This window comes from Pelophylax lessonae, assembly GCF_965119305.1.
Source record: "Pelophylax lessonae genome assembly, chromosome: 6".
Taxonomy (NCBI): domain Eukaryota; kingdom Metazoa; phylum Chordata; class Amphibia; order Anura; family Ranidae; genus Pelophylax; species Pelophylax lessonae.
The window spans coordinates 223,387,039-223,409,896 of NC_138773.1; the positions used below are offsets into that span (position 1 = coordinate 223,387,039).

Sequence of the window (22,858 nt, forward strand, 5' to 3'; positions counted from 1 at the left end):
CATATACATGAAAATACAAAAGTATACAGTATACAGTAATTCACAAACCAAGCCCCCTCCCTAAAAATTGTGTTGAGGTTATCTGGTTCCACCAATGTTGCCTTAGGGAGGTTATTGCTCTAATAAAGTGATATTATGGCTTCTTAATACATATTCTGCATCAGGCCCAGAGAAATGTAGCTATTTTAGAAGTTATCCTTTTTATAAGACAACGTGACTATAGGAATGCAATAATTGACTTTGTCAGGGGGTGTTTCCTCTGGTAGCTCTTCAGGAAAGAGTCACTGATCAATGCTCACCCCATTGCTGTTTTCTGTCCTTTTTCTCACCAGAGAGAATGTGACTAGTTACCACTCCTATCTTGGGGCACTAGGGTCCTTAGTTCTAATCCCAACCAGGACAGCACCTGCATGGAGTTTGCATGCTCTCCCTCTGCTTGTGTGGGTTTTCTCTGGGTACTCTGGTTTGCTCCCACAATCCAAAGGCATGTTGGTGGGTTATTGGGCCCTAGCATGTGAGATAGGGACCTTAGATTAAGTTTGGCTACTTGAATTCTTGGGTTGATGCAACTGGTGCTATGTAAATTCCTGAAATAAATAAATTCCTCACTCCCTTTCCCACTTCCATCTAACACTCTTCAGTGAGGGAGAGGTTATTACTCACAATGGCACAAGACAGCTATACACTTTCCAGCTTCCACTTGGCATTCTTCAGTGAGTTCTCCAGATCAGATCCTTAAAGGAAGTCCCTTAGCTGGCTTCAAGGATACTTAGGAATAGGCTACCCAGCTCTGCAACAGCTAAGTCTTTGATGATCATGAGCAAAGTCCAGTAGAAAAGCCCCAAAGAGGTAGCTGCCTCTGAAGATCTTCTCCAGCAGGACAAGAACAGGGCTGCCCCAGATCCCAGACTATTTTCGTTCTCCCTAGTCACCTTCTAGACAAACCTCCTCATGGATTAGCTGAAGCACAATAAATTCAAGCTGCCCATTTTACTCTCCCAGCCCTATGTTCTGGAAACTTCCAGAAGGCAGGGGAATCAGTCAAACCTGCAACCTATGAGATCTAGCACAGCCCAAAGAAATCAATAGCTGCTCAAATGATTACAGAGGAAGCAAAAATAACTAAATTTGCCTGACATCCAAGTCTCCAACTAGGAGGGTGCTACACAAAGATTATCTTCAATGAAGTAAATGACATAATGGACCAGCAGGAGGAACTTTCATGCACTACAACATTTGCTATTCTTCTTCCACTCACAAAAGTGCAATAGTACAGGATTCCATGAACACAAGTATCATTGCTTAATATTTGAATAGGAAGTACAATGTAAGTCAAACAACAAACGGATATGAAAATACTGTATGTATTATAGTTCAGTGAATTGCCCGATAATTTCTCTGGTAATGATGTTGGTATTAATTGCCTTTACCTGCTGATAAGGACAGAAGCTAGTGCTATTTTAAGAAATAATAACATGCACAATCATTTGTGGATTCATGTCAAAAGCTATTAGAACCTAAAACTATTATTAATATTTATTTTTACAAATTTTGAATCGTAGTAAATAAAGTGGGTGAATCTAGACATATTTGAATACTTAGAATCACTGAAATTCACAAACCATTAGCCATCACCTATTCAGAATATTTATAGGAGTTCTTTGAGCAGTAATAGCTGCAGAGGCAAAAGCCAAAATACGAAATATGATTTGTAGGCTAAAAAAAGCACACACATTTTAGTGTACATTTACAGCAGACCTCAGCACCCAAATTAGTTTGTTCCAGTGCGTGTGTATGGGAGTTACATAATCCTAACTCCATTAGACCCTGAACCTGGAAGAAGCCAGAGAGAAGATTTTGGCACAGACAAGGGAGCTTTCTGGAGGAGAGGTAAGTATAAAGTTCTGAGTTATACTCACCTTACAAATGCTCCCTCTACACTACAATATTTACACCACTGTGGTAATGGTGTATCATTTAGAATCATTTTTAACATAGAACATTGGTGCAAGTGCCTTATTGTTTTGGTTCACACTTTTGGGCATCAATAGAAACTGTTGCATATCACTTTTAACATCATGTGATGCAGCTGGCACAACAACACATAGAAAACACACCAATATTTACATTACAAGATGGAATATGCCCCTTTGTTAGTTAAATGTATGCATTTTTTGTATTACAATTGATAATACATTTCTACTTTTCAAAGATGATTACTTCTGAACACATAAATCAGGTTCCTGTTGCCTGTAAACTAAAACTCTGCAAGGGGCAATCTGTGATATGCAAAAAGCTTTGTTACACAAGTAGCTTGTGTAAGATCATTTCCATTCCACTCCTTTTCATGTTAATGAGAAGGAAAATGACTGCTTTTATATTGCAGATCATTTAATTAGGCTTGTGCATGTATGTCTGTAAGCAAGTAAATGGCAGTACTGACCTTTTCTTGTAGACGCCAGTATGTTTGATCTATCACAAGCTCAAGTTTCCTAGACCAGCTGTCATTTCATTTTCTGCAAAGGAAGAACTTAGAAGATAGGATGCATAATAAAGCTCATGTGCCATGTCTAGTCTATGTGCCATCGAGTACCCTCTACTGCCCTGGTGACCAACACGCAGACCGCCTGATCCCAGTGTGCAACCTGCCATGTCCTAGACTGGGTCCATCACCTGTTGGGCACCTGCTGACTTTAAATAGCTGCAGCAGGGTTCTGGGCACTGAGTTGCTTTGCAGCACCCAGCATTAAAACACACAGAAATAAAGTCCTGGCTGGATTAAAGTTGTGTGCAGCTGTGTGTAGACAGGCTCGCATGCGAGTCAACAAATACTCCACTAGGAAGCCTGCTACAGAAAAGTTTGAGTGGAAGACATTGCTGGACTGATACCGCTCGCAGCTGCCTAGCAGCAAGTTACTGTGTAGCAGATGCAGAGGGAAGTGCTTCCAATGGGTTCTATCCCAACTGTAGGTGGTAAGTGATAGACTCCATTGGGGGCTGCTACCTTTCTGATAACGACAATGGAGACGTTACTGAAGTAAACACTTTGGGTGATGGGAGAGGAGCGCCCTATGTCCAAAAATAGAAAGGTCTCACTTGATGAATTTTATAGTTATTTTTTGGAGATAAAAGTAAACACGTAGACCCAACGCGTTTCAGGGAAATTGCCTCCCCCTTCTTCAGGGCTGTTTTTCTTGAAGATTGGTTAAATTTTAAGAGGGTTAAGTTCTGTATTTCTTGAAGAGTGGTTACATTTTGAGAGGGTTAACTTTGATCAGCAGCTCTGCAGCAGCCAGCCCTGTGAAGCATAGACAACAGCTGTCTCTGCTCCACAAGGCTGGCTACTGCAGAGCTGCTGATTGAATTGAAGCCTCTCAAAATGTAACCACTCTTGAAGAAATACAGAATTTAAAGGGATTGTAAAGGCAGAAGGTTTTTTTTTCTATGCATTAGGATAAAAAAAAACCTGTGTGCAGCAGCCCCCCTCAGCCTCCCAATACTTACCTGGGACCATCTTTATCCAGCGATGTTGCAGGAGTTTCTCAGCTGCCCAGGACTCCCCTCCTCATTGGCTGAGACAGCAGCGCAGTGTGATTGGCTCCCCCTGTTGGAAATCAAAGTCAGTCAGCCAATCAGGAGAGAGATGGAATGGGGCCGGGTCACAGTTCCATGTCTGAATTGACACAGGGACCTGTGACTCGGCTCGGGTGCCCCCACACTCAACAGGAGGAAGGGGTCAGGAGCACAGAAGAGGGACCCGAGAAGAGGAGGATCCAGGCCACTTTGCGCAAAACCACTGCACAGAGCAGGTAAGTATAACATGTTTGTTATTTAAAAAATAAAAAATTAGACTTTGCAATCACTTTAACCCTTTCAAAATGTACCCACTCGTCATAAAATACAGCACATCAAGTGAGACCTTTCTCTTTTTGGATATAGGGCGCTCCTCTTCAATCACCCAAAGTGCTACAGAAAAGGGCTTATTAGGGCATAGCTGCTCTGCCCATGTTCAGTCCACAGGTCACACAGAGATATCTCTCTCTGCAACCTAAATAGTCCACCAAATATCTGAGGCCGATGTGACAGGTCACATGCTGTGTGCAAAATGGAGGGGTCTGCTCCTCACGGACAAGAGGGTGAAAAAACAATGCACTGACCATCAATGTGGGGAGGATTTAAAAAAAATATTGCCAGTGATGACCAGTGTAAGGGGGGTTAAATAACACTGGCACTGATCACCAATATGGGGAGGCGGGTTGCGGGTTATAAAAAACACTGCACTGACCACCAATACAGGAAAACAGGGTGAGGGGTTAAAAACACTTCCATTGATCACCAATGCATGGGTAGAGGGTGTAAAAAATACTACCTTAACCACCAATGAAACTGTTGTGTATTAAAATACACTGCTACTAACCAGTGAAGGGAAGGGTGTTAACTGGCACTACTCACGAGTACCAGTGCAGGATGTGGGTTTAACAGCCATTGATTGTTTGGGGGGGAAGGGGGGGTTGACAGTGTGGCCACTGACACCAAAACAACATCAAACTTTCTCTTCAGCGTGCAATGCAGTATGTTGCAAAAAAAGCAGCAGGATATTTTCAGACATCCAGATGCATTACAGCTATCTGATTTGAATTGGTTGCCTTTGGGTCCTTTCACACGAGCGCTCCGATCAGATCCGCCTGTCAGTTTTTTAGGTGGATCTGATCGGATCCTCCATGCATCCCAATGGGGCAGCGGATGTCAGCAGAGACATGTCCACTGACACCCGCTGCCATCCGCATCCGATCCTGTCCGTGAAATCCGGACGGATGGAAACCCTATTTTCCATCTGTCCAGGGGATTGGATCGGATGGGATCGGATGAGAGCGCACAGGCGGTCCGCTCTCATCCGATCTCCGCATAGAGATGCATGGGGCTCTGATACTTCCCTCTCCACACACAGAGCGGAGAGGGAGATGTCACCTGCCTGCTCAGCGTTGATCTGTGTTTACGATCCCCTGCTGAGCAGCTTGGATCCGCCTACGGAGGTGGACCGTGTGAAAGAGCCCTAAGACTCCATTTACAGCAATGCATTTTTTAAGGCTTTTTTGCTGAAACGCAGGACATTTTTTAACATGGAACATGTATACATTAATGCATTTTTGTGCCTCTGTATTTTGGTCAGGGACTTTTTAAAATAAAAAAACGGTGCTTTTTTTGATTTTTTGGGTTAATAGAATTCAATGGAAAAGCTGCAGAAAAGCATGTAGTGTGTTTTTACTGCAATTTGCGTTTTTAAATCTACCCAACAACAAATTTTCCACAAAAAAACGCAAATCACTGCAAAATCGCAGTAAAATCACAGTAAAAATGCAGAATGCACAGCAAAAACATTTAAAAGCAACATGCATAGATTTGAATCAAGCCTAATGCCCCATACACACGTGCAGATTATCTGCAGACTTTTGTCTGCAGACTTACCAAAACCATATAATATGAGGTCAAACCTAAACACTTTCAATTTGTATGCAATCCGGCAGGCCCTTGCACTACACAGAAAAGGTAAGTCTGCAGACAAAAGTCTGCAGATAATCTGCACGTGTGTATGGGGCATAAGGCTCCGTTCACATGTGAGCGTATGGATCGCGGGCAGAACCGCCACGGTTCCGCCCGCGATCCGGAGATTTATTGCAAATCGCGAGATGCCTAGCGTTGCCCGTTGATTTGCAATAGCCCCCCAAACGCCGAGCGATGTTGCCGCAAAGAAGAGCTTCTTTGGAGCGTATTGCGTCCCGCAATTTTGTTTGCGCGATGTTGCCGCGATTCGGCAGGCGGAAATCGCGGCAACATCGCTCGGCGTTTGGGGGGCTATTGCAAATCAACGGGCAACGCTAGGCGTCCCGCGATTTGCAATAATCTCCGGATCGCGGGCGGAACCGCGGCGGTTCTGCCCGCGATCCAAACGCTGACATGTGAATGCAGCCTTATCGTTAGCATTCCCCCATCCAGTGAGTGCTCAATGTAGGGCACGGCTTACATTGAGCACTAACCTCCAGCATCACAAGAACAAACATTCTCCCCCCTAGTCACAGTACTGCTGAGCCCAGCCACTGTGGCTTTGGGCAGCAACTAGCCAAGACTAACAATATGGAAGTTTTTTGGACAGGCTTTAGGAATGCCAAAAATGGCTTAAAGGTATGGCAATTGCATGAAGCTACTGGAGCCCCTTAACTGCATAGTCCAACTTAGCCTTTAAATTGGAACTAATCCCTCCTATCCTTTACTGCTGAGGACTGTGCCATATTAGGCCACTGTTTAGATCTATAGGGCTTAGTGCAGTTTAAAGCAATAACAACAGAGAGATCCAGTGATGACATTACTGGGTATAAAATAAGGTATGTAATGAAAATAGGATGGTTTTATTAAAAAATTTGCATTAGCGGGTTGATGAGGATTGAATGTAGGGACTAGGGAAGGCAAAGTATAAGGGGATTAAATTTCAGCTTTAGAGCAGAGCCCACCTCTATAGTTTTTGGTGTAGGAAATTTCAGTTAGAGCAGAAGCTTCATATCTCTTAATTTTTTACTTTGGTAGCTAAATGCTTTTCATAACTAGGTTAGCAAAGGTAGCTCTTATATTCTTTTTGCAACAGATTTCCCTAAAGGCCTCATTACCATGAGTGCTGAAGCCAATAGATCATGAATGGGCTGTGTGTTTATGCGGCCTGAGTCACCAGGTGGTGCATACAGGCAGCCCATTTAATTCTATAGGAGGTGCCTGGACACAGTCACTCACCCTAATTTGATAAGCATGTGGCTGAGTTGCCCAAAATTAAAACTGTCAAATTGGGATGAGCAGCTGGCTCTGTGCACTCCCTGCATCCCTATACACTTACATGGACTGCCTGCATGCAGCACGTGTCAGCTCAAGTCACAGGCTATAGGCCTGAGTGCCCAAGTCCGTAAACACAGGCCATAACTAAAATTTGAAAGCTGAACTCCAGGCATATATATTAAAAAACAAAAATGAATGCAGCTCTGCAATCAGTGATACGGTCACAGGGCGGGGTAAGGGAGGAGACCTGTAAGTGAACATGAAACTGCAGCAGAGAAAGATCAATTACCCTGTCTTGACAAGGCTATCTGATGACCTGATGGACCGTGATACAATTCCTTTTGGAAGGTAAAACAGTTTTCATATGTGGGTTTAGTTTTAAGATTTATTCTCAAAGTGAAGGCGCCTGGTCTTTGTATTAAGTAGCCCTATATGAAAATGAAGATGCCTGCTGCCCTTTTTTATTTTTATGGTAAAGTACCCAAAAAAAATTTTCATTTTAATTTTAAGATGCCTGAACTAATGAAAAATTAAAATTAGTGTACATAAAGTTTTTCTTTACAAAGTTGGCTAATAAAAACATGCTGCATTTACAAATGGACAAATGCTAGCAATGGCGTTTAGCATCAAACAAAGGTATCCCCTTAGGTTGGTTCTCTTCAATACAAAAACATTGTATAACATTTTAATTATTCTACAGGATCATTCTCTAAAGTAAAAATTCCAGTTATACAACTAGTTTGATGGGCAAGCTGACAAGCCATTCAGCAATGTTTCGTTTGAGCTTGCACTAGGCTGTGCAGTGTACCTCTTACAAAACCTTCCACACAAATGCTAATAAGTAATTAGCACTTAGAAATGGTTGATCGTCAGGCAGGTTAGAGTTACTTAGCCACATGACTGAGCTCTTGAGCTTTTAGCTAGCCTGCCTCTCCATTTTATATTATTCCAGGGAATGTTTTACTCTGTGCTAGAGCTGAAAAAGTCATTTTGGACTGTGCATTGTACCTGAGCGTCTGGTTTTGTACACACTCCTCATATTGACAGGCGCTTTATATGCTATGAGCGTGGAAAGAAGAGGAAGGTGAGCCTTCAGTCTGCTCACTGCATGTCTCTTGTCTTGCTCTAGAATCCATGGGGCTGAAGGACTGGCTGTGTGCTCTGTGTTGCGTGAGACTGGGGTGCATCGATTATCCGAAAAACGAGAAGCAGCCTTTAGTCAAGTAAGTAGTAGTTTTTATTTTGTAAAAAAAAAAAAATAGTAAAACTGACTTTTTTTTCTAACCTTGGACTATCCAAGAAACTTGTGTGAAAGCATTTTACCTGTGAGGAGTCCTGAAAAACATGATAGATTGTTGGACAGGTTTAATAACCTAATACTTGTGGTATGTGGAGTACCTAGACCTCGCCTTTACTTAAGGACATTTATTATACTTCTGGAACCTGTAAACTGAAGATCAAATGTAGAGTAGGAGTACCAACAACTTATAGCTGTGTATGATCCCCCATGAACATTTTAGTGTGAACGTAGCTAAGCGTTTTTTTTTTTTTTTTGTACATGCAACTTGTAGTATAGGAGCAAAGTTGTGTGTGTTTTGCAGCACAGACTCTTAATTAGGAACACATAGGGTGTGAAAATATATTATTTATATATAATTTTTTTTATTTATTTTTTTTGCACTCGCATTAAAGGTTATGTAGACAGAAAAAGAAGAAATGCCCCCATTGGGACTATAAAAGTAACCACTAAAAGTATTTTGAAAAAGTTTTAAATATGTTATTTGTAACAACCATGGGATATGATAAAAAATGGTTAGGCAGCTTATTACTTAGAAACCCATAACAAAGTACATCATTCATACGTCATATTTCTATTTAAGCATTTTTAAACCTGCATGATTCTCCATCCAACGTGACATAAAAAGTCCAATGATCTTGATGTATAGAAGAAACTCTGTTGTAAAACTTTAGTGGTTATCTTTTATAGTCCCAAAGGGTTATTTTCTTTCTTTTTCGGTTTAAAATAATATGGGGATGATTGTATACATTTTTGAAAACCATTTAAAGTTGATAGGTCCAAAGGTGTGTTGCTGCTCACGCACTTTTTTCAGATTCCGGAGATATGTGACACAAAGCTCAGGTGTAAATGAGCCTTTTGAAAAATAATTGGAATTCTTCACCTTGAGAGTTGTCACTCTTCGGGAATTGTACAACACTACGCTCAGGTGTGAATGGGGGCTGATGCACCAAATAAGAATTTATTAATGTTACTTGCAGGACTCACTGAACAGTAAAGCCTTTTTCACACGGCTGCTCCTTATGTCCGTATATCACCCCATCCGTTTGCGGGTGATATACGGACATAATGCATGTCAATGGGATAGCGGATGACCATCCGCTGACATCCGATTTGCTTCCTTTCAGTTCTGTTCCGTTTTTTTGGAACGGAACAGAACCCTATGTTTCTTCCGTTTTTAAAAAACGGAACGGATGCAAAATCGGATGTCAGCGGTGTCCTCCGCTGACATCCACAATCCCCATAGACATACATTATGTCCGTATATCATCCGCAAACAGGTGGGATGATATGCGGACATACGGAGCGGATGACACAAGTGTCATCCGTGTCCGTGGAAAAAAAAAAAAAAAAGTGCCGGAGCGGAGTAAAAAAAACGGAACGGCCGTGTGAAAGAGGCCTAAGGCCAGTGCACTTTGGTTAAGGCATTGCACTTACCAAAATGCAATGATATTTGCTAGGACATTGCCTATTGAATTGCATTGTATTACGCTAATAATAAAAAAAAAAAATGTGTACGTGGAAGACACGTGGTTTGTTGGGTTCGGTGACCCCCCTCCCCTACAAGTAGCATTATTGCAGTATATGCAGCTAAAAGCTGAAGTGGTTTACCTGCATAGATCAACCTTTTTTATCAAACCTAGAGGACAAGCTTGTTATCTTTGCATTTCAAGGCCCCTTGCATTTTAAACTTTTGTGTATCTTTGTAATGCTTTGCATTGGAAGTTATTGTGTAAAACACGTTCTTTTTTGCTACAAAAAAAATCTGCAGGTAATAGTGTTCCCACTGAACAAAAGAGTACAGCACTATCGTTGCATGTTTTTTGAATTTGATTTATTTCAGGTTCTTATATAGTGCTGTCAATTTACGCAGCGCTTTACATATACATTGCACATTCACATCAGTCCCTGCCCTCAAGGAGCTTACAATCTAAGGTCCCTAACTCACATTAATACATACATAGTAGGGCCAATTTTTTTTTATTTTTTATACAGGATCCAATTAACCTACCAGCATGTCTTTTTGGAGTGTGGGAGGAAACCCACACAGGGAGAACATGCAAACTCCAGGCAGGTAGTGTCGTGGTTGGGATTCGAACCAGCGACCCTCTTGCTGCTAGGTGAAAGTTCTAACCACTACACCGCTGTGCCGCCCATTTTTGTAGTGCCTTTAACTAACACACAAAGGTATACATTTTTATGACCAGAAGTTATATAGGCCCCTTTCACACTGGCTGTCCTGTCCAATCAGGTCCACCTGTCAGTATTTCAGGCGGACTTGATCAGACCCTCCAGTCACTTCTTTGGAGCGGCAGATGTAAGCTGACAACCGCCGCTATCTGATCCTGTCCACCAAAAACAGACGAATGGCGGTCCTATTCCCCATGCGTACATCGGATCAGATGGAAACAGACAGGTGGTCCTGTAGAGGAGAACGGGATTGTGTCTGTGTCTGTTCTGCATAGCAGAGGGGACACAGACCTGTCATTGGCCTGCTCAGCGGAGAGATTCTCCACAGAGCAAGCGGATTCTGCTTAGTGGCGGCATTCGTGTGAAAGGGGTCTAAGCTGAATTCCAGGAAATCTAAAAATCCTCTCTTGCATTGGGGCTGCACCTGCTTTGCAATGGTTAACTGCTTGTTTCGGTCTAGGGGACTTGTTAGGCCCCTTTTTTCACAGACCACATCCATTCAGTTATGTTTTGAAGAACAGACACAGCCCCGTTCTCCTCTACAGGACTACCTGTCTGTTTCCATCTGATCTGATCCGTCTAAGGGATGGGGAATAGGACTGCCATTCGTCTGTTTTTGGCGGAAAGGATCGGATAGTGGCAGTTGTCAGCTTAAATTTGCCGCTCCAAAGAAGTGACTGGAGGGTCTGATCAGGTCCGCCTGAAATACTGACAGGTGGACCTGATCGAACAGCTAGGAGGAAAGATTAGAGCAACTGAATTTTTTCTCTCTTGAGAAGAGGAGGTTAAGGGGGGATATGATCAACATGTATAAATACATAAGGGGTCCATATAGTGAACTAGTGGTGTACATTTATTCACTTTAAGGTAATCACCAAATATGGAAAGGTTTCTTCACAGTAAGAGCTGTGAAAATTGGGAATAGACTCCCTCAAGAACTGGTTCTGTCCAGCTCAGTAGATTGCTTTGAAAAAGGACTGGGTTCTTTCATAATGTACATAATATAAACTAGATTCTAACATTTATAGGTAAAGTTGATCTTTACCTTCTCGGTGAATCACAAAATATTTTTTTCCCCCCTGCTTGAGAAAATTGGATCATGCTTTGCGTTTTTTTTTTTTTTTTTTTTTGCCTTCCTCTGGATCAACTGTGGGTATAGGATTGTGTATCTAGGATAGTATCATTTTTTTTTTTCCACTTTTATTGTTTGAACTAAATGGACTTTTTCAACCAGACTATGTAAATATGGATTGGTAATAGTAGATATAAAGCAATAGTAATAGAATTTGTGTGGCATGACTACCCCGCAGAAACAGAGCAGTAACCTATAGTAACTCGGTCAAATTTACTCTACCACCCTAAAGCCCCGTACACACGCGTCGAAAATTGGCAGGGAATTTTCGGCCAACGTGCCGATTTCCGGCTTGTTAGTATGATGCTTCTGACAACCAACTCCGACTTTTCGGCCGAAAAAAAAATCTGGTGTGCAGACTATAAAATTTTTGTTGGCCGTCAACACAACGGCCGATTTTCGTGCAGTCAGTACAGATTTTGACAGGGAAAAATCTGACGAGCAAGTCTGGGCATGCTCAGTGAAGAAAAAACACAACGAAAACAAACCAACACATGACATCACTTCTGAAATAGATTTTTGTTGGCCGAGAAAATTTGTGTGCAGTCTAGGCACATTCCAACTAACAAAACACAACTTGGACAAAAGTCGGACGATCTGTCGGCTGATAATCGTTGCGTATGTACGAGGCTTGACACATATAGGTCTTACATGGGATATTGCACACCACTGCCACTTGCAATACAGTTTTAAAATAAGGAGGGACTCAAAGGGATTTTCTACCTCCAGCTTAAAGTTAAAAACCTTTCTATTGCTTGTATTGAAATGTCCTGTCTCGAGTTGCTTCTTTGATCAGCACTGAAGCTGCTACTACTCAGCATTGTTTGTGTTTTTTTTTTTTTTTTTCTTGTTATGAATTCTAGCCTCAGAAACTCATGGAGACAATCTCATCCCAGAAATTTGTGCTTGTTCACACCATCTGCATTGGCTGTATTACTCACAAAACAAGGAGTAGACAAACAGCTGTATGTACTATGGCTTCAGTTCACACCAATGCGCTGTGTTAGGCCCCTTTCATTGTTTCAGGCAGACCTGATCGGATGCTTTATGCAACCCTATGGAGCAGCAGATGTCAATGGAGACATGTTCGCTGACACCCGCTGCTATCTGATCTGATCCTGTCCGTGAAATCCAGATGGATGGAAACCCTATTTTCTATCTGTCTGGAGGATTGGATCTGATAAGATTAAATGAAAACGGACAGGCGGTCCGTTATCATCCGATCTCCCATAGAGGAGAGCTGGGCTCTGACAGCTCCATTTCTGCAAAGTAAGCGGAGACGGAGCCATCATCTGCCTGCTCAGGGGATCGATCCCCGCTGAGAAAAACGAAGTCCGTTGGGCGTACCAACCATGTGAAAGGGGCCTTAGTGAGCACTGAAAAAAAAAAAATGTAGCATTTTTTGCACATTGCTATGTATTCTAAAACATTGCAACATGCTGCAGCAATAGGGCAAAAGCATGATTAAAAAAAAAAAAAAAAAAAAAAAAAAAAAGCTACACCTATCAGTTTGGTTGCCCTTCTCTGCACTTTCTCCAGTTCCCCGATTTATATCCTTATTGAGAACTGGTGCCCAAAACTGAACTGCATATTCCAGATGAGGTCTTACTAATTTGTACAGGGGCAAAATGATATCTCTATGCCTGCAGTCCGTGCCTCTCCTAATACAAAAAAAGTATTTTGCGCGCTTTGGGAACCGCAGCTTGGCATTGCATGCCAATTATACGCTTATGATCTACCAGAACACCCAGATCCTTCTCTTGTTGGTGTTTGTTTCCGATGTGTGCCACCAACATGGACACTTCAAATTGTATTTGTCCATAAAACTGACTGTACAGAATTTAATACGAATGTACAATTTCTCTCTTAGAACTACATGGCAGGTACACAAATGTTCCTTTTTTACTTTTGTCTTACTAAAAAAAAAGTGCTGGACAGTGCTGATTGGCCCAGTGCTAATAAAATGCACTCTCCCAATAAAAAAAAAAAACTCTCTAGCAATACACACCAAACTAAGCACATGCAGAGTGCCCCCACGGCTCTGAACTATCAGCAGATGGATTGGGGACAGTAAAAGAAAGGGAGGCTCAGAGAAGACAGGATCAAACAGCCTTTTTACACAATGTGAAGGATTAACCCCTTAGGTTCCACAGTGAGTGTAACAAGCATGCTTTACTGCATATACAGACTCGTATTACTGTTGTTAGTAACACCTAACGATATACTACTTTTTTATTTATTTTTTTTCTTCTTCTTTGTTAAATTTACCATTTGAAAGTATTTTGTCAAATCTGTTCGATAAATTCAAAATATAAAACTGTTAATCCTGCCAGAAACCCAGTGAGCGTATAACTTCCTGTATGCTCCTCCTCTGCTGCACTGTTTTTTCCCTGCCTAGTTCTCTCTGTGGACTACAGAACACCTCCCCACTATGTTATGGAGAAGAGAATGAGGTATTCTGTAGTCCTAACATTTCCTGTTCTAGGGTGTCAACCCTGCTCCTCCCAGAGATACAAAATAATGAGTGAGCGTTGTCTTCCTAGTATATGGAGGGTGTTAATGGCAAGTTCATAAAGTGAAAGCTAAAGCTGGCCATAGATGGGTTGGTTTTCTTTGTTTTCATTCAGCCAGCGGGCTAAACCAGAAATAACAGATTCCTCCAGCCACACAAATGAGGCTGCAGCAGCTGATTGACGAAAGATCTATTGATGGACTTCTGTCAGACAGGAACGACCACCTGCTGATCGATTCAGATGGTTCATGCTAAACCGGCTGAATTTTTATCCATCTGTGGCCAATTTAGGGGAAAAAAAGCCCAACAAAGAAAACAATGCAGCAACCATATTTAAGGACTGGTAAGCTGGGTTTTTTTTTTTCACTTTACTATAGCTACTATAAAACTAATTTTACAGTACAATGTGAATATATAAGAATAGTTGTCTTTCTTTTTCTTTTCTTATTCTTCTATTTTCTCTTCTTTTCTTTTTTCTTTTTTTCTTACTCTATAGCTATTAAATTGGATGTTTTTAGGCTTCAATAAAATGAAAATCTGTTTGACAAGATATAGTCCTATTAACAGTGTGGTCTTGTCATGATCCCAGTGCATGCTTCCACACTAGTTTTAAAGACAGCTGTATTTGTATTTTACTTTTTGATTGGGACTAGTGGATAACTTCACTGAAATGTTACCATCTAATGCTAATTAATCATGGCCATGCAAAGTTTTGCTCCTAACATGCAAACATTTAATTGAGATACAATTTGCATGGTATTTGTGCATTGTTTCTAACGTGTACATGAAGCATTTGGAACGCAGTTACTGAATTTTGTGTTGTACCATATGGCGCAATGTTACATTTTGGAACCACTCTAAGTAGAGGATTAAAATAAAATTGGGTACCAGTCACTTTCTGTATTTTTAAAGACGTTTTATTGTTCCAGGCTCACATGGAGAGAGGGTTAGGACTTTAGATACCTTCAGCAATATTTTATTTGCGTGTTTTAAAACAGATTGGCTGATTATATGACCATAATCTGGTATTAGGTGAATAAATTCATAGGTGCTTAAACATCTAGAAAATCTCTCGCATCAAAAACCTATTCATATGACATCAACACCTTTTTATACTTCGAATTGCATAAAAAAATTCCAAACCATGAAAAACCGCAATAAATTTAAAAATGATGTGCTAAAGTTCAAACAAAGTCAGTGTTTAGGACCCTTCACACTTAAAAACTATGTGCTTCACTGGAAAAGCTTCCAAATAGTCCGCAGTTTATATCCAAAAACATAAAGGAAAAAAGGTTCAAGTGTTGAGGGCGCTTCACCCTTATAAAACTATGTGCTCCACCACCAACTAAAATGCTTGCGCACCTTGCAAGTAGATCTGTAAATTAATACAGATCAAGCAGGCTTTTAGGGGCAACAATCCTTCTAGAAGTATGACAATCATCTGGCGGTGGAGTACATCATTTATAAGGGTGAAGAGCCCTCATCGCTTGCACTTTTTTTTTTTCTTTGTTTTTGGATATAAACTGCAGACTATTTGGAAGCTTTTCCCAGTGAAGCACATCATTTTTAAGGGTAAAGGGCCCTAAGCACTGACTTCTTTCTACTTTCCTTTTTGTTTTGGAATTTTTTTTTTTTTTTTATTATTTATTTTTTATTTGTCATTTAGGTGTATAAGGTGTTGCTGTCATATGAATGTGTTTGAGCATTTTCATAGGTGCTTAAACATTCTAGAAAATCTCTCATATCACCTAATACCAGAGGATGGTCATATAATTAAGCGATCTGTTTTAAGCAGCGCAAATACACATCTTTTTTTCAATCAGCACTTATTATTGTGGGAACACAATTTGTATTTGCAGCAACTTTGAGGTCAATTTTAAATAAGGTCACTGTATTTTATAGATCACTTTGGCAGCGTGCAGCACTATTTATTTCTTTATTTTTGCACCTCCCAGAAACAAGTCTTGCGGACTCTGTCCCCACTCCTGCTGTCACAGTGCAAAAAAGGGAATGTGCACCAAGGTGTTTTGCACAAAATTACAATTCGGCAACCATTGGCAGCACTATCTTCAGAGCTCCACAACCAAACAGTGGGCGCCTCCATGTTTCCTCTCCAAGGGGAGTGCCAGGGTCCATTGAGGGTCAGGCTCATTCCCCCTCCAGAAGGACACTTTAACTTGCTCTCCATCTTGGGTACTGTCGCATGAGGTGGTGGGGGGAATGGCATTCTAGCCTTTAAGAACAGTCAATCTTTTTCATATAAATATGAAGGCTGTAGCATTACTGGAGTGCTGAAGTCACAATTTGGCATTGTCTGCTATCACTTTGCTTTCTTTGCCCTTGTCATAAGTGTAACATGCTTTTCAGGGATGTCCATACCAATGGCTGCATTCTACCACACTATGAAGGGAGCGGTGTCACAATGCAGCACACTCTTTGCATTATTGAAATGTTCTAAAGTGTTCACTGCAGTGGGTTGCAATGTGGTACAGTATGTTGCAATAACCTGTGCGGGTAAAAAAAAGTACTACGTGTCCTGCTTTCTCAAATAGCCTTGCAGGACAGCGCCTGGAGAGAGCGTAGCTCCACCCAGGAAACACTGCAGACTTTAAATCCCTCCTTCTCCATCATGCCCTCAGTTATTGTGTTTCCTCCACCATGGTGGAAGGACTGCTAGAAACCTTAGGGGGCTGAGCTTTCTCCAAGTGGGGAAAGGGTTAGCTTCCCACCTTGTTTACTTCTTTGACCATCCCAGCACCCCCCATGCTGTCGTAGTTGCTGATCCTTCTGGCTCAGGGGAGCAGAGGCCTCGCCTGGTTTTCTCGCCTGGGTGCTCGGGAGCCGCAGGTCTTGGGCTGGTAGGCAGCCCGGGCCAAGGTTTATAGTTTTGAATTTCCCAGCATGTCGGTCCTGGCTTGCGAGTGCGCATGTCTGGTAGGCAGGACTTCGGGGGTGTTGCGCCATTGGTTCTGGCCACTGGAACGCAGGGATCGTCGGCAGGTCAAGAGTCGGTGCTTCCGGTCCCTGGAGCGTAGGGATGCCAGGAGTGGTTTTTTCAAAGAGGAGTCATTTTTCTTATTCTGCTGCGCCCTCTGCACAGGATGGATGAGAGGTCGGCAGCATCGGTGGATGCAGGCGCCGCTAGCACCGGCCAGGTAAGAGGGGTACCTTTTTTTTTTTTTTTTTTTTTTTTTTTTTTTTTTTTTTTTTTTTTTTTTTCTCCATCTATTCACTATTGGGCCTTTGTCCTTTTTGCCTCCTTTGGAGCCTGCCACTGTTAGTGGCGGGTGCAATGGTCTCAGCCTTTACAGTGTTTAGCTGGGAGTTTTTTTTTTGTCTGTCTGGGTTTTGCACTGATTAGCCTTCTTTTTTTTTTTTTTTGTCTGTTCACCTTGGTGTTTCAGGGTTTAGTTTGGTAGGCAATAGCCTTGTGTTTTTAAGTCACTGCTAAATCCAGGTCTCCTTCTGTATCAAGGAAAGAATCCCTTAAGAGATACTTGGCCAAAGCCTCTGTGCAAAACTTGTATAGCAGACCTTGTTGAAGAGGAGTCTGTGCAACAATGCAAAGATTTATTTTCTTCTGTGAAAGAGTTAACTGATACTGAGTTCAGTCTGTTCCTTATTGGTCAAAGTTCCGCCGACACAGACAGACTCCAAGCAGAGTACTTTTTCTAGCTCCTTAGCATCCACCTTAAAGTCGGCAGAGGCCAGTGTCTCAAAGGGAGAAGGAGCAAGTACACTTCCCTCCCTCAGGGATTCAGAAGATTCATATTGGTAGATCTTCCAAATATAAACTGTACTTAGATGAGGTAGATGATTTGCTCAAAGCAATCTACACTACTCTTGAAATTGAGGAGGAAAAGATCCAGCTGTCTGTACATGATAAAATGTATTGGATGAGTCTAAGCACAAGTTTTTTCCCAGTGCACAAGGTTCCAACAGAAGCCATTAAAAAAGAATAGAAGGAACCTGAAAAAGCCCATTTCTTCTGTAAATCTCTTAAGAGAAGGTTCCTTTTTGAGGATTAGGAATCCCAGGTTTGGAGTAAAAGGCCCAGAGTTGATGCAGCCTTTTCTCAAGTTTCTCGCCACACTGATCTAGCATTCGAAGATATGGGTGTTTTTTTTAAAGGATGCAATGGATAAAAGTACAGATTCAGGCCTTAAGAAGGCCTGGGACTCTTCTGGGTCCAGCCTTAAACCGGCTATGGCATCCACTGTGGTTGCCAGGAATTTGGAGTGCTGGTTGGAACAACTCAAAACCCATGTGGAAGCTGGGACATCTAGGAAAAATGTATTGGAGTCTTTTTTCCCCTGCTGTTTAAAGCAGTTAAGTACATGGCTGATGCCTCTGCGGAATCAATTAAAATGTCTGCTAGATTCTCGGCTTCAAAAATCAAATTGTGTGGGTTACCTTTTTCTGGGGACCTTTTTGTTTGGTTCAGAACTTGAATCAATCCTGGATAGGACGGCAGATAAGAAGGCCTTTTCCTCTAAGAAGAAACCGCCTATAAAGAAAAATTTTCATGCTGTTTCGCAGCCCCAGAGGGGTAAGGAACAGGACCACAAGCCTAAGTGGTCCTCCCAAAAGGGCAGAGGTAGAGTCGGGGTTCTCCTCAAGCCCCTGGATCAGTCTTCCAAAAGCAAATGATGTCCCCCTTCCGGTGGGAGGAAAGTTGGGGTTATTCTCCCACAATGGGAACAAGCTTCCTCAAGTAATGATGGACGAACATATGATGGGACGGTTCGCGAATGCACAGGTTCGCGGCGGGTCCCATTCAATGGCAGGCGAACATGAAAAACCTCCAGGTCATATTTGCAGCCACAAAATACTTACTAGCTGTGCACACACAGTCCCACAACATGGGACACTGACATACCAGAAGTATTAAGCGAATCTGCGATCGACAAGCATTCATTTTTTTTTTTTTTATCTGCGAAATTTCGACAATTCAGGAGCGCATAGGAGAGGCAACACCAGGCTATGAAGGGTGTGCAGGAGATGATCCTGCTATTGGAAAAGTTGCCATAATTTTTTTTTTTTTATAAGTTATATAAATCGTTTATACATTTAACTTGTATTTTGTTTTTTGTAATATTGCTCAGTTTTAGTGTAATAGCTCGGCCTAAATCAGCCAGAACTGACAGCAGCCGGGAAATACATGTCAAATACATATAGGGTCCAATAAGGTTCAATTCGTCTGAAAAATCAGGCATTCACAGGATAAAGAAGTAAGTGTCGGCCATTACAGGCCCCAAAAATTAGCCGACAGGCGGTTACCTGACAGCAAAGAACTTTGTATTCTGTGGCTGGAGGTACAATAGGCATTCACAGGATAAATAAGTGGGAGACAGGATGAGGAGGGTGAAGAAGACGAAGGCTGAGTGAGCCACTCAACCAAGTTTGGTGCGTCTTTTGACTTAATCGAAAGCAGCTTCTGCAACTTCCCACTTTGGCTCCGGCCTGGTGCTCCTGCCCTACCCCTACCACCCCTGCGGAAGGTCCTGCCTCTTCCTCTGCCTGTCCTTTTTTTTTTTTTTAAAACCCTGTGAAAAAAGTCTCTAGAGAAGTGCAGTATATGTGGAAGAAGGTATAGAACACCCCGCTTCAATCTTTTTTGGGGGGGGGCACTGGTCTATCACACCAGTTATAATACTTTTTTCCAGTAACGTTTGTCACTGTGTGTAGCAGAGGGAACGCAGAAAAACAGGCAAAATTTCTGCAGTACCCAAATACACTATTATGAAAGTATATATAACACCCCGCTTCAATCCTGTCATTTTTAGGGGGAGACTGGTATATCACACCAGTTATAATACTTTTTTCTAATTGCATTTGTCACTACATTTGAAGTTGTAGTATCGCGGCAGAACCGCTCACCAGTCACAATGCTGCATAATACAAATCCACTATAATATGCTTTCTATATTAGAAAGCATATTATAAGTGTATTACACCTCTATATACTGCACACAAACAATAGTAAACCTATACCAGTCCTTAAAAGGACTTTTGTGGACCTATTAGCTAGCGATTTGTGTCACTAACAGTCCGTCACTGCTCCACACAGCAACCTCTCCCTACACTGGCAAAAGACAGAATGTAAAATGGCAGCCACATCAGGTCTATTTATAAGGTAGAGGGTATGTCCATGTGCTGAAATGTCTCAATTGGCTGTGCTGTACCACCTGATGTGTCATGGGTCCAAGTTTTTTCACAATGTAAAAGAATATGGCGGTCGCGAATATCACCATATGTTCGGCGAACAGCGAACGAGCAAAGTTCGCCGCAAACCGACCACTGGGCGAAGCGCAAGGCCATCTCTATCCTCAAGTCCTTTCATCCAAAACATTGTGTCTTGGGTTTACAACCTAGAGTTCTCAAACTCCCCCAAAGCAGATTCCTTGTCTCCCCGCTTCCAAAGGACCAAGAAATAGCTTTTGTAATTATGTCTCCCTTGCAGGAGCTGATGCAACAGCAAGTCATCATCCAGGTCCCCAAAGAACAGGAAGGCTGGGGCTTCTACTCACACATCTTCTTGGTGAAGAAGCCCTCAGGCAATCATCAATTGATCCTAAATCAAAAGGTTCTAAACAGGTCTATAGGGTACAAACATTTTCAGGGGGACACTATCTAATCTACAAAACTGCTATCTGCTGGATACGTCATGTCTTCTCAAGATCTGAGGGATGCCTAGTTACACATCCAATAGCAGGGTCTTGCCACAAGCTTCTCTGGCTAGCGGTCAACCTGGGGGAATCCATTTGGCATCTCCGAATCAGGGCTCTCCCTTTCAGGCTGTCCTCCCCCAGAGTGTTCACCAAAGTGATGGCAGAAGCTCTGGAGCCACTGAGGTTGAGGGGGATCTCCATTGTCCCTTATCTGGACAACTTACTACTTTTCATAGATGCCAGAGAGATGTTAGAAAATCTCCAGGAGACTCAATCTCATCTCAAGAGTTTGGGGTGGCTGTTAAACCTGGAAAAATTCAACTTGACTCTGTCGCAAGAGATTTGGTTTTCGGTCATTGCAGTCATAAATAATATTAATAAAAAGAAAAGAGAAGGCGCCTGGCCCTTTAAATAAAAGATTGTTGAACCTGCTGCCCTTTTAATTGTAATAAAACAATAAATAGGTATATATCATAGGTAAAAAGGCGCTGGTAATCTTAATATATCACGTGTTATAAAAATTAATAGGTGATTTAAAGTGTAATATATGTGATTAAAAATTGCTACAAATATATATATGATCTACTATTGGTGCAATTAGCAAAGAAAAGTGCATACCAGTGCAATTTCAATTCAGAAGTGTTTGTGCTTCTCAAAGTAAATTAATCCACAAAGGTGTGGATCAGTGAACCAATAAATAGATATATAAAGAATTCCATACAAAAATCACATAAGAATATATAAAAATATAAATATATAAATGTGCTCCAAGTAGTGTTTTTAAAAGTCCAGGCAATAGCATGCAATCAAAATTGTGCTTGGTGGATTCTTATTAATCCCTTCACAGTGCTCCAGGTGCTGGGATGTGACAACCGTCAATTAAGAAGTGCTTGTGCTTCTCAAAGTAAATTAATCCACAAAGGTGTGGATCAGTGAACCAATAAATAAATATATAAAGAATTCCATACAAAAATCACATAAGGATATATAAAAAAATCACATAAGAATATATAAAAAAGTATAAATATATAAATGTGCTCCAAGCAATAGCATGCAATCAAAATTGTGCTTGGTGAATTCTTATTAATCCATTCACAGTGCTCCAGGTGCTGGGATGTGACAACCGTGGCCTCTTACCAGCTAGCAGCAGGTCACAAGGACCCCCAACGCCTGTGATCCCTTTATTGGGTGGATCAGACCTCTCCTCGATTGCTTGGATCTCTGGCTCCTATATTACTCGAGTTGGACCATGTAGTCCCCCCATACACATAAAGATATAGAAGAACAAATAGCCTCCAATAGTGAAATACTGTTTTATTCTCCAAAAAACATACACTATAAGGTGACAATTAGCCTCTTACTATTTGTTGTGCCCTCCTGGCACTGGGCAATTCGGCAGTACAAAATCGTTTTTTTGGGTCTTAGGAAGATATTCTCCGGGGATCTGCAGCACCCTGTATCTCCTTTCCCCCTTTCTTTGTATTGCGGCGGTGGATGTGTATCCCAGCCTCTGTTCCGAATGCCTCTGTGTGTTACTGCCTGAGGACGCTCGTTAAGCGAAATGCATTGTGGTCAATGCTAACCCGGAAGTAACACACAGAGGCATTCGGAACAGAGGCTGGGATACCCATCCACCGCCGCAATACAAAGAAAGGGGGAAAGGAGATACAGGGTGCTGCAGATCCCCGGAGAATATCTTCCTAAGACCCAAAAAAACGATTTTGTACTGCCGAATTGCCCAGTGCCAGGAGGGCACAACAAATAGTAAGAGGCTAATTGTCACCTTATAGTGTATGTTTTTTGGAGAATAAAACAGTATTTCACTATTGGAGGCTATTTGTTCTTCTATATCTTTATGTGTATGGGGGGACTACATGGTCCAACTCGAGTAATATAGGAGCCAGAGATCCAAGCAATCGAGGAGAGGTCTGATCCACCCAATAAAGGGATCACAGGCGTTGGGGGTCCTTGTGACCTGCTGCTAGCTGGTAAGAGGCCACGGTTGTCACATCCCAGCACCTGGAGCACTGTGAATGGATTAATAAGAATTCACCAAGCACAATTTTGATTGCATGCTATTGCTTGGACTTTTAAACACTACTTGGAGCACATTTATATATTTATACTTTTTTATATATTCTTATGTGATTTTTGTATGGAATTCTTTATATATTTATTTATTGGTTCACTGATCCACACCTTTGTGGATTAATTTACTTTGAGAAGCACAAGCACTT

The 22,858-nt window shown here is 41.8% G+C and overlaps 1 protein-coding gene across 1 annotated transcript in view; it reads left to right on the forward strand.

Moving 5' to 3' along the window:
• Window positions 1-22,858, forward strand: part of MREG (melanoregulin) — a 119,354-nt gene that overhangs the window by 47,641 nt on the left and 48,855 nt on the right. The window contains exon 3 of the mRNA XM_082260914.1: window positions 7,949-8,042. Coding sequence (XP_082117040.1) covers window positions 7,949-8,042 — 94 coding nt within the window. The remainder of the gene's footprint in view (window positions 1-7,948; window positions 8,043-22,858) is intronic.